At 43.2% G+C, this 11,971-nt stretch overlaps 1 protein-coding gene across 1 annotated transcript; it reads left to right on the forward strand.

Moving 5' to 3' along the window:
- Positions 1 to 1,276: 1,276 nt before the first annotated feature.
- Positions 1,277 to 5,493, forward strand: LOC119292547 (sugar transporter ERD6-like 4). The gene is made up of 17 exons (XM_037571355.1): positions 1,277 to 1,724; positions 1,828 to 1,917; positions 2,444 to 2,503; positions 2,588 to 2,653; positions 2,884 to 2,949; positions 3,045 to 3,120; positions 3,421 to 3,485; positions 3,566 to 3,658; positions 3,773 to 3,853; positions 3,941 to 4,025; positions 4,113 to 4,159; positions 4,233 to 4,295; positions 4,376 to 4,435; positions 4,541 to 4,606; positions 4,702 to 4,761; positions 4,869 to 4,983; positions 5,088 to 5,493. The coding sequence occupies exons 1-17, from the start codon at positions 1,419 to 1,421 to the stop codon at positions 5,198 to 5,200; spliced, it is 1,512 nt and encodes a 503-aa protein (XP_037427252.1). The 5' UTR covers positions 1,277 to 1,418; the 3' UTR covers positions 5,201 to 5,493.
- Positions 5,494 to 11,971: the final 6,478 nt, after the last annotated feature.

The following is an 11,971-nucleotide window of genomic DNA, read 5'->3' on the forward strand; positions in this document are numbered from 1 at the left end:
AAACCAGACGAAATATAACCAGACGAAAATAAACCGTGGACGCAATCCTACCAACTGCTCCATTAGGAGTAGAGATGTCGATGTGGATCCCTCTTGGCACCAACGTGCGCTGCATTTTCCGTGACAATAGTATTCTATGAAACACAACTAGGCGCTGGACCTTTTCTTTTGACCTTCTCAGTTTTGTGCCAGAGAAGAAAAACAAATGTTTTAATACTAGATAAAATTGTTCGTGTGTTGCACCGGAGCACAAATATTTTGCACGCAGTCGTCATGTTTACACAAATAATGAATCAATACATTTCGGTTAGGTAAAACACGATTTTATTTTAAAATGTAAGATGTGAGACAATTAAAGCAGTTCTAAGGAAAATGCCATAAAAAACCAACAGTGCCGAAAAGGTGGTGGAGTGAGTAAGGAGAGGGCAAACGTAAGAAAGTGACATAAGCCGAAATTACATATACTTTAAATAAGAGAGATTTGATAGAAGACAAACAATTCATTGTCTACCGGTGGATCTAAACATTCTCAAAAGGTGACAAGGCTTTGCTACCGACGCCATCGATGGGGAATGCAGAAGGACAAAGACCTCGACTCCCCCAAAATTTGGATGCATATGAGTGTTTTTGTAAATGTTTATGTTACTTAATAAGTTAATATATGACCTTTTGCACACAAAAAAGTAGAATAGGAAAGAAAACTACATCTGTAAACAAATATAAGATGTTCCATATCTAGTGACCCACAACGTCGGAGTATTATTTAGCAAGCAATTAGGACCCCAATAAATCCCGAACGTTTCGAATTTGATCATGGCAAATCGAAAGTTTTCTATGACAACTTTAGTGACGCGAGATGACTAATTTAGTTGACAAGCATGACAAATTCATGCTCAATGTGTTTTTTACCAGAAATTTATTGTGTGTGTCAATTAAACTTGTCATCCTTCGTCGAGTCAACAAAATTATCGTCGAAAACGTTTGATTTGCCAGGGCCAAATCCTTAACGTTGTTTATAATTTCTGAACAATTATGGACATTGATTGACGCTGACTACTTTTCCATATATCGACCCACGAGTAGTCGTCGCTCGGAAAAATATCCAGACGAGACAGCGAGAGGTCGTAAGATAAGAGCAAGTTGGGCCCACCACCACTTCGTCCAGCTCAGCAGACCCCAGGACCCGCCCGAGTGACTGCCATGTGGGCCAGCATTGGTGCACGACCGGCGAGCCGGACGGACGGACAGACAGACAACCCACGTCCCTCTCCTCTTCCCCATTTCAACGGGAGGCGCAGCGTAGGGTCGCATCGTCTTCCTCCGATCTTCTACCCCTTTTCTTCTCCCATCTCTCTCTCGCTCATCCGTCCGGCGAGGTCGCCATCGACAGACAGAGAGAGCTAGGAGAGCGAGGCGCCATGAACGGCGGCAGCAGCGGCAGGGGCGGGGGAGGCGGAGGGGGAGGGTACGAGAGCGGGAGCGACCATGACGCGCGGAAGCAGCCGCTGCTGGTGAACACGGGGAGCTGGTACAGGATGGGGTCGCGCCAGTCCAGCCTCACGGCGGGGACCTCCTCCATGGCCATCATGCGGGAGTCGCACGTCTCGGCCTTCCTCTGCACCATGATCGTCGCGCTCGGCCCCATCCAGTTCGGCTTCACCGGCGGCTTCTCCTCCCCCACCCAGGCCGCCATCATCCGCGACCTCAACCTCTCCATCTCCGAGGTCCGTCGTTCGTTCTCATTCATTCATTGCCCCTCTCTCTCTCTGGCTTGGCTCGGTATCTTGGATTCTTGGTACTAATTGACGCTGCCCTCGCGCGCTGCAGTTCTCGGCGTTCGGCTCGCTGTCCAACGTCGGCGCCATGGTCGGGGCCATCGCCAGCGGGCAGATGGCCGAGCACATTGGCCGCAAAGGGGTGAGATTTTTCCTTCTTTCTTTCTATGACTTGCTTGGTCATTCTTCTATGCGGTTGTTGTTAGCTGTCAGTAGTATATCGTTGCGAGATGGATCAGTTTGCCGCTGCATGTGGCCTGAAAGTTCACAAGGGTCAACGTCAATACTTGGTTGATTGATGGTTACCTGCAAGCAATAGCAATGCAATCTTTTGGTTAATTCAAATCAAACAAAGTGGATATGATTTTGTATATCAAATGCTGATCATTTTATTCCGATAGCTTGAAATTATGCGCTCCAGAATCGCTGCCTTGCTGGCACAATCTGCTACATTGGGGGTTGACCCTATCATGTCCATGACTCAGCACTTGGTTCTGTCATTGGTATGGTAATCAAGGAATTGAAATGAACCAAATGTGGGGGTGGAGCATTACTGATGTGTCAAACTTCTGAATTTTGGGCGTATCTTCCGCAATGTTTCAGTAGCTAACTGAACTAATGCTCTTCTCTTTACCTCTAATTAACAAGCTTGCTCATTGATTTTGCAGTCACTGATGATCGCTGCTATTCCTAACATCATCGGCTGGCTTGCCATCTCCTTCGCAAAAGTATGACAGTAGTTCATTTTTCAATGGCTTACTTTCACCAGTTGCTGCTTCTGAACCTGACACTTGTCGGCATTTGTTTTACAGGACACTTCTTTCCTGTATATGGGACGATTGCTTGAAGGATTTGGGGTCGGTGTCATATCCTACACGGTTAGTATAACAACACTTTGTGCCTGCTTATTATTATTTATTTATTTTGCATTGAAGATCTATGTTTCGATATGTCTATCTAGTTAAGTTATTCAGAAAAAAAGGATCAACAGGGTGTCAGTAGTATGGGGACAAAATGGACCATCCTCAGTATGGTGTTTATTTGTTGTTAGAAGAATCTTGGACTAGTTACAAAACATAGTCCTGATCTGTTATTTTTGTCATAACAGGTGCCAGTATACATAGCAGAGATTTCTCCTCAGAACATGAGAGGCGCCCTAGGCTCTGTGAACCAGGTATGCTTATCCTCACAACCAACTTGTCTTTTTCGTCAGACCAAGACTTCAGTTTGTTTTTTGTTGGACTCATTATACAATTGTTTGCTCAACAGTTGTCGGTAACGATTGGTATCGTGTTGGCCTATATTCTCGGCATGTTTGTTCCTTGGAGGATGCTTGCAGTGATAGGTAACGTGACTTAAGGTCGACGCATTACTGAACTTGGTTGCTTTCACCGTCAGTTTTCGGTTAACGTCTGAGGTTTCAGTTCACAAGTTCAGTAACAGTAAATGCCATGTTGGCAAATATGACTAGAGTCTTGAGATGTCCTATGCAAATATTTCATTTCAGCTCTTAAAGGAAAAGTTACCGTGTCAGTAAAGAATGCTGATTTCCCCATTGCATTGTGGGCTTAAGTGTGTCTGTATGTGTCTAGTTTCTAAGCCTCTGCTATTTCTGATTCAAATCTCTGGGATGTCATTCTTGTAGGAATCTTGCCATGCACAATATTGATACCAGGCCTATTCTTCATCCCAGAATCTCCAAGATGGCTGGTTTGTATACGCAAATGTTGATACGAAGTGCTGCATCATTCTGAATTCTTTATTAACCACTTATGTGCATCAATCTCCAGGCAAAGATGAACAAGATGGAGGATTTCGAAACCTCGCTACAAGTTTTGAGGGGATTTGAGACTGACATCACCTCAGAAGTGAATGACATAAAGGCAAGCACCTGCCTTTCTTCTTCTGGACTGAATAACTGCAAATAGATACTGTATGTGTTATGTACTTTCAGCTTAGTCACCAATATTTGCTTTAACATTGCACACATTATGCAGAGGGCCGTAACATCAGCAAACAAAAGGGCGGCGATCCGTTTCCAGGAGTTAAACCAAAAGAAGTTCCGCATGCCCCTGATTGTAACTTCCTTAACTTGCCGGTTTGTATTTCATACCAAAATTCATAATACATCCTGTAATAATGGTGATTGTGGTACAACTTGTCAGCTAGGAATTGGCCTGCTTGTTCTACAACAGCTAAGCGGAATCAACGCTATACTGTTCTACGCAAGTAGTATCTTCAAAGCTGCAGGCAAGTTGAACAAGTTGTTAGAATGTTTTTTCAGAGTTATATTATAGCCGATTTTAGCTTCTATATCTGACATGAAAAGCTCTTCAGGTATTACAAACAGTGACTTGGCCACATGTGGACTTGGAGGTATTCAGGTGTGTAACTCGCCAGATTTTTTTCTTGTCTCTTAGTAGTTCACATTATGCTGCTGACAGCATTTTTCATCAGGTTCTTGCCACTCTAGTTACAACCTGGTTACTAGACAGGGCTGGCCGGCGTATCCTACTCATCGTAACTCCCTCCTCCCTGTGAAACTAGTTTGTTACTGTAGTTGTCTGTAACTATAATCTAGCTCTCACTTCAACTTCCAGATATCTTCTGCTGGGATGACTATAAGCCTTCTTGCGGTTGCCGTCATATTTTTTATCAAGGTATGTTTAGGTTTCTGTACTACAGGGTAACACAATAAATCACAGGACCTGTTCTGTCAATCTGCTGAACATTTTCTTATATAATGATGGTTTATTTTTTTCCAGGACACTGTTTCACAAGATTCTCATATGTATTACATATTGAGCATGGTCTCCTTGCTTGCTATTGTGGTACGTTTATCCGTCAGTTAAATTGTTTGGTCTGAAAAAATTACATCGCAAATATGCAAGATGTGCCTGAAATACTAACTTGACACTTCATTCAGGCTTATGTTATCGCCTTCTCCTTTGGTATGGGCGCCATTCCATGGGTCATAATGTCTGAGGTACTTAGAATTTGCATACTCATCATAGTTCATAAAACTATTTTGTTATGTCGCATTGCCACTGGAGCATTCACATAACCATACTTTTGGACTTGTTATGTTTACAGATCCTTCCGGTGAGCATCAAGAGTCTTGCAGGAAGCTTCGCGACGCTTGCCAATTGGCTCACTTCCTTTGGGATAACGATGACAGCAAACTTGCTGCTCAGCTGGAGTGCTGGAGGTTCACACTCACTCTTGTGCTTTCTCTGTTCCCCTAGAGTAGTAGAATTATTATGAAGCCATAGCCTGACGCAAGTTACTTATGTTTTACAATTATCTCTGCAGGTACCTTTGTGTCCTATATGCTTGTGAGCGCCTTTACACTCGTGTTCGTCATCCTCTGGGTGCCGGAAACCAAGGGAAGAACGCTCGAGGAGATACAGTGGTCATTCCGCTGAGCCCGGGAGGCCGGAGTAATTCTTCCTGAATGGCATTGTTCTGCAAGTTGGGCATTGTTTTAGTTTTGTACAAGTCCAAGACGATTCTTCCTCGGTGAAGGTCAAGCATTTTTTCTGTCCATACAAAGTTGTGTATATTCTTGTACAACATTGGTTCAGACTTTCAGTTGGCTTTGTAAAGGGGGCCTGTGTAGTGACTCTCATCAGATTATACTGCGGTTTTGTGTTTACTGTACCATGGTCAGCCGAGATTTTTCGAAATAAAATGTAAGTGAGAATACTAGTTTCTGAGATGGGTAAACGGCTCTTCGAGCGCCGGGGGAAACCCCATATCCAGTTCCTTGAGTCCGACAACAGCGGCGTCACGGCGTCGTTCCCTTTCATAAAGGCGCCGTCTTGCTGGCTTATGCCGTGTCTGGTACTAGATTCCGAGTGTTAGGGCATTGTCTTAGTTTGGGTTGTTTTTGTTGGTCTGGGTAGTTTAGGTTTAGCGCTGTGTTGTACCTCCTATTTAGGCTGAGCATTTCATGTCTCTCTGTTTTGGGCACCATGTTCATGCCATCACTGGTTGTGCCATGCGATGTACCCCTCTGTATTCTCATTTCAACTCCTTCTATCAATGAAAGATACACAAGCTTTGCGTATTCACGAAAAAAAGATGGGTAAACAGAACAGAAGACACAGTCTTGTCACATTTCCATCATTATGGTGGCAAGGCCTTCTGACTTGACTTTTAGATTGATGGCCTTGGACAATGAACTTCAGGTTGTCCTTGTCTTATACTCATACTAGATAATTGCACGTGTGTTGCAACCGCAACATAAATGTTCTAGGAACTGTCTAATCATCGGCTGTCTGTTCATTTCGGTTTAGGTCGGATTTTTGTCTAGTGGGAGTGTGAGACGTGTCTTTGTTGGCTTTCCAGTTCAATCCATAGCTCTAAAAAATTCAACTGATTTTGTTTGGGTGGTCAGGCCGAATTCCCTCCTTGGAGCCCCCGAAATTCTCCCCTTCTGCCTGCAGTGTTTTCGGTTTTCCACCTCGATTACCGTACTACTAACAGACCGGATTGCAAAACCCATTACCCACCTTTTTTTCCGACGGGGGCCAGTTACCTACCCACACAGTTTTATTCGTGTTCATGGGCTGGCCTATCCCCCCATCCGTGACAAGGCCAGTCCAAAAGAAGTGCAGAAACAAAGTGTATTCTGCTCCAGGGTAATCTGGTCTTCTTCTTCTCAAAACACACACACACACACACACACACACACACACACACACACACACACACACACACACACACACACCACATGACACATGTGGTAAGCAATCCAAATAATTAAAACACACACACACACCCAGCGATGCAGTCGACAGAGACTACCCCCCAGTCAATGAAGTGACTCGGCAGATTACTTTGGTGTTCCATTTATTACTGTACCATTACCGTCAGCCGTGAGGTTTGCAAAACTAAATAAAAATGTAAGCAAGAACACTGATTTTGTTTTAGATGGGTAAACAGAGCAGGAGACACATTCTTCTTGTCAACATTTCCAACATTGTGGTGGTACGGCAAGGCCGATTGAGAGCCTTGGGGACACCGTTGCTGTCTCTATGAAAATACCAAAAAGGAAACTACTTCCGAGGCTAGCTCTCCAGCTGAAACAAGGACAGTAGGTGGTGCCTCCCTCCCTCTCTCTCGATTCTGATCTCAGCAATGCGCAATCAAATTAAAAGGACAAAAAGAGGGGACGTACTAACCGAGGTTATTTGCACTCGTTAAGTACTCCATGTACTACGTACTTTGGCCATATCCACGTCACGCGGAGCGCATCATCGCAATCAGTCTGTCAGGACGCAGGGTCGATCGAGCAGAAATACCTTGGTGCTAGGTACTCCTTAATTAGTTAGCAAGATTTAGTACGTGGTGCGCCTTAATTAGTTAGCAACATTTATCATGGTTTCTGACGAGGTCGGTATGGTCATTTCACTATGGTTTAACCAATTGACTCTGTGTCACATTGATGAGAAAGCCTACTATACCTTTGTTTGGAATGGTGCATCTTGGTGATAATTTCCCAAATAATAACTATAGTATTCTAATGTTCGAATTTGACAACCAGGTAAATATATATCATGCATGGAAATTCAACCGAGGTCTGCACTGATGATGAATTGCGTTTCTTATCCAAGCATGTGAGAGGATTCCTATTGGGTGTCGACGCTCTCCTAGTGCTTAACACCATGTTGATGGTAGTCATAGCCGGGATAGGCGCCTACGGGCATCGCTACCGCCGCCATCCTTTGATCCGCTTCCTCTATCTAGGAGCTACCACCTTGTTCCTTCCCATCGTCTCCTATCTTGCCTCCACCTTCAAAAAATCCTTACACCTTCAACATTTACATAAGATCCGACCGAGTCATAACAGCTGACTGTGGAGCGATTATTCACATGATCCTGGTCATGTTGTGGATTGGTCTTGTGCAGATCGTGGGTACCAATGCCACCGCGATAGTGGCCAGTGATTCAAGAGAAGGTCGAAGCATCACCCCTGCTAAAGTGCAGCTTCTTCAAGCAATATGGACATCCTACCTTGCCTACATCATCATAGAGTCAGGTGGTCATCCATCTGGATATGTCAAATGGTCTAAAGATAATATCTATTATCTCATCTTTGCAATACCATATGCTCTTATCCTGGCCAAACTGCTTTTCAAGTACTATGCATGGTACAAAGCCAAGAAATCATTAGCATTTGGACGTAATCCTCGTCTCATTGTTGGATATATGGATCAACTACGCTATGGAACCCATCATGCTAGACTAGTAACTCAGCAGATACCTCCTCCACTTATAGTTATGAGAGAGGGCAATGTTTTGGTAGAAAACCAACCTCATGGCTACAGCTTGACAAGGATGAGCAACAATGGAATAGTGACGATCGACCAAGTTTGGAAGTTGGATGATACAGTCCTTCCGAGGCCAACGGAGCAACACAAGGATTTATGCCTTTCATTTGCATTGTTCAAGCTATTGCGGTGTCGATTTGCAAGGTACACAATTAGTGAGGATGCCTCTATGAAAGTAAGCAACTTTATAAGACATTTGTTGCTCACGGATTCTGATGATGAAAGGGTCCTTGGGGTGATTGCACATGAGCTTTCATTTCTTCATGATTACTATTATACATCCATTCCAATATCATATTCACGAAGATGGCTACCCATATTGAGTATATCTGTTTCACTCTCAAGCATCGGCTACTGCTTAATTGCCATCGTGTATTGTGTACTTGTGTTTAGTGGTCCGGATGGTTGCCAGATCGGTTACCATGGAGTGTATTGTCATTCTCCTTCTGACACTATGTATATCCCTATTGATGAGATGCGTTTGGGAGAATTGTATCAAGGAATATTATACTTTGACCTTCTTCCGGTATATCTGCTTGCTGCACTAGTTGTGCTTGTTGAAGTGAGGGAAATTACTTCTTGCACTTGCTCCAACTGGACCAAAGTAGCCCTAATTTGTGGCTACGTAACACATACATCTTGGCAGCGATCTCTGATAGTTGGTAAATGCATTGGTCTCGTGCTGAGCTCCAGATGCAAGCTGTTGGGGAACTGGGAGGACAAGATGAACCAGTGCTCAATCCTAGTGGTTCACCCAAGTATTAATCCAATGGTTATTCTTCGACTTATCTTTCATCTCCCTGACCACAAGAAGAAGGTCCCAAGAGTGGTGAAGGTTGCCGTCGTCGATGCAGTGAGAATGTTCGACCCAAAAAAAAATCAGGCACCGAAGCAACCCTGGTGCAACACCTCTACGACTACAGCTACAGGTCGGCAGGGAACTCCTTTAGACATTCCATGGAGCCAAAGGAGTAGCTGATGCCATGCTCATGTGTCATGTCGCCACAAGCATCCTTGCAATGGCGAGTTCACAACGTCAACTTCTCTCCGACCATGAGATCGTCGCCACTCACTTGTCACGATACTGCGCCTATTTGGTGGCGTACTCTCCCAAGCTACTCCCCGATGATGCCGTTTGGTGCAAGAGCTTGTACACGGCCGTCAAGAAGGATGCCGAACGCTCCCTTGCTGGTTCTGGCATTACAATATCAACGTCCGAAATGGACTATGGGCGGCTGGTCGAGCTGCTGAGCATGCGGTCAAAGCACCATGTGCTTAGGGATGGTGTGGAGCTTGGGTGGCGGCTGGCGGAGCTGCCGGAAGGAGAGGAGGTGGCGTGGAAGTCCCTTGCTGAGTTCTGGTCGGAAACCGTCGTTTGCATCGCCGCTTCTTGTGACGACATGGACGAGCATGCGGAGGCCATTGCCCGGGGCGGAGAGCTGATAACGCTCCTATGGGCGTTGCTTTACCATGTCGGGAGTGTTGACGATGCAACAACTGCTGCCACTCATGGTGCTGCTGATGATGTTGTTTAAGTGTGCTGCGTACAATTGTACGTGCGTACTTGCTCTTCCTTTTGTTATGACATTGAAAGCTTTTGTGTGTCGTGCTCCCATTTTGAACAGCATGTAATGATCTTTTTAGTTTTTCAAAGAGTTTATAATTGTTACTGTGACAACGTCGACGATCATCAGTGTCCAAGAGGAGGTTCCTTAGGGGAAAATATCTAGTGATACCAAGCTTTAGGTGATACCATGATACAAGATCCTGGCGTAGAATGACCTAGACGGCTCCTGGTCAGAGATGATCATCAGTATCGCCCTTAGACGATACTGTTTGTATCGATTGTAACCTGAACCACATGTGTCTATCTCGATGAAGGCCAGGCATTTTGTTTTTCTGTCCACACAGCGCCGTGTATATTTTTGTACAATATTGTTTCAGAGTTTGAGTTGGCTTTGTAAAGGGGGCCTGTGTAGTGACTCTCATCAGATTATACTTTGGTTTTGTATTTGTTGTAGCATGGGCAGGCGGGATGCTGCAAAAATAAAATGCAAGTGAAAATTGCAATATAGATACACTTTCGCTTCGGTACAACCCCCCCTAAACACATCAACGTAGGAGATCTCTTCATACCCCTTCATAATAAAGGGTATGATGGTCTTTTTTTCAAAATACGCCAGCGACGATTTTTTTTTTGAGGCAGCTCGCGAAAATAAACAGCGGCTAACAGTAGCCTGGGCCGGCCCAACAGCAAGTCGGTCTATCTGAAACACTGGAAAATCCTAAAAAAAATGTGCACGCGTCAGGTATTGAACATAGGACCTTGCACTCTCAGGAAAATGAGCCAACCACTAGACTGACCCAACTATAATGACAAAGGAGCAGCGCGGTATATTAAGACTATTGACAGCGACATAGCTGAACAATTTTTTAGAATTTTGAACGTGACTTTTTTGAACGCAAAAAAAATTCAAAATTGATTTTTTTAACATGCATACAAATTTTCCGAAAAGTAGAACAGAGTTTAAACTCTGAATAGATTTTGAAAACCAAGATTTTTTTTAAAATTCAGAATAATATTTGGAAACACAAACAATTTTAAAAATCTGATTTTTTTCTAAAAATGCGACCATTTTTTGATATTTTCGAACTTTTTGAAAAATATGAATAAATAAATAAATATGCTGCACATTTTGTAACATTGCGATAAATATGAATAAATATGGTCACCCTAGTACTCCACGCAAAAATTGAATGAATTCAGACAGTAAACATACGTTGCGTCACGTGCGGTAAGTATTTTAGGGACTTTCCACTGAGAAAACCCTAGAAAATGCATAGAATAACAAAAAATAATAAAACTTGACATGGATGCTTGCCATGATGATAGAATACTATGGGAAATAAATGGATCCACTTGATGGATGTGAAAAAAATGCTACGTGACAAAAAATATGTCACAGGACAAATAATACAAGAACCAAAAAAAGTTAATTTTAAAACAATACAACAGTCATCAATGCTCTCATTTTGAAGAATACGAACTGTTTGTATGAACCTTCCTAGTTCGAAACTAGTGAATATTCATGGTAGCAGTCCATATCCTAAACAAAGAGTACATTGAAGACCGATGCTTATGACAAGCAGAGGAAATGGCTATTTCCTTCTCGTTCATCTTTCCTCTCGCTCGGACATAGATTGTTCGCACGAGTTTTTGGAAAAAAAATCATGGGTTTTAGAAAAAGTTTGTAAAAATTGAGACAGGTTTGCGGATCAGAAAATCGTTCATGTATTTGAAAAAAAAAATCAGTGATTTCAGAAAAAGTTCACAAGTTTAAGAAATTAGACACGGACTTAAAACACAGTTCACGGATTTATGAAAATTTCTGGATTTTAGAAAAATTTCGTGAACTTTAGAAAGGAAAAGAAAATGGAAAAAAGAGAAGAAGATCGAGAAAAAAACAGTAGAAAATTGGCTAGACAAAACCGGAAAAAAAATTAAACAAGGCGTTGCCTTTCTTGTTTACGTCACGTCCGAGGGCACGGCTGCGGCCGAGAAACATTTGTAGAACGCATGGGTACATAGGTTGTTCACGAGTTGTTTAGCATAAGAATAAGAAAAGTTGTAGTCTGTACGCCAGCATCAGCTCTACCAGTTGGTTAGTGCACTGTATGAATACAATGTGGTAATGTGGTAATGAGTTTGAATCACACTATCCGCATCTGTTTTTGCATATTAAAATATATATTAATGGGCCAACCTGTGGGTGTTAGCACATAAATGGGCTCCTCGTACGTACAGCGTGCAACGGAACATGCGTATGAAAAAGGAGATGATGCGTGAAAAGACTATATTGC

This window comes from Triticum dicoccoides, chromosome 1A (assembly GCF_002162155.2).
Source record: "Triticum dicoccoides isolate Atlit2015 ecotype Zavitan chromosome 1A, WEW_v2.0, whole genome shotgun sequence".
NCBI classification, from domain to species: domain Eukaryota; kingdom Viridiplantae; phylum Streptophyta; class Magnoliopsida; order Poales; family Poaceae; genus Triticum; species Triticum dicoccoides.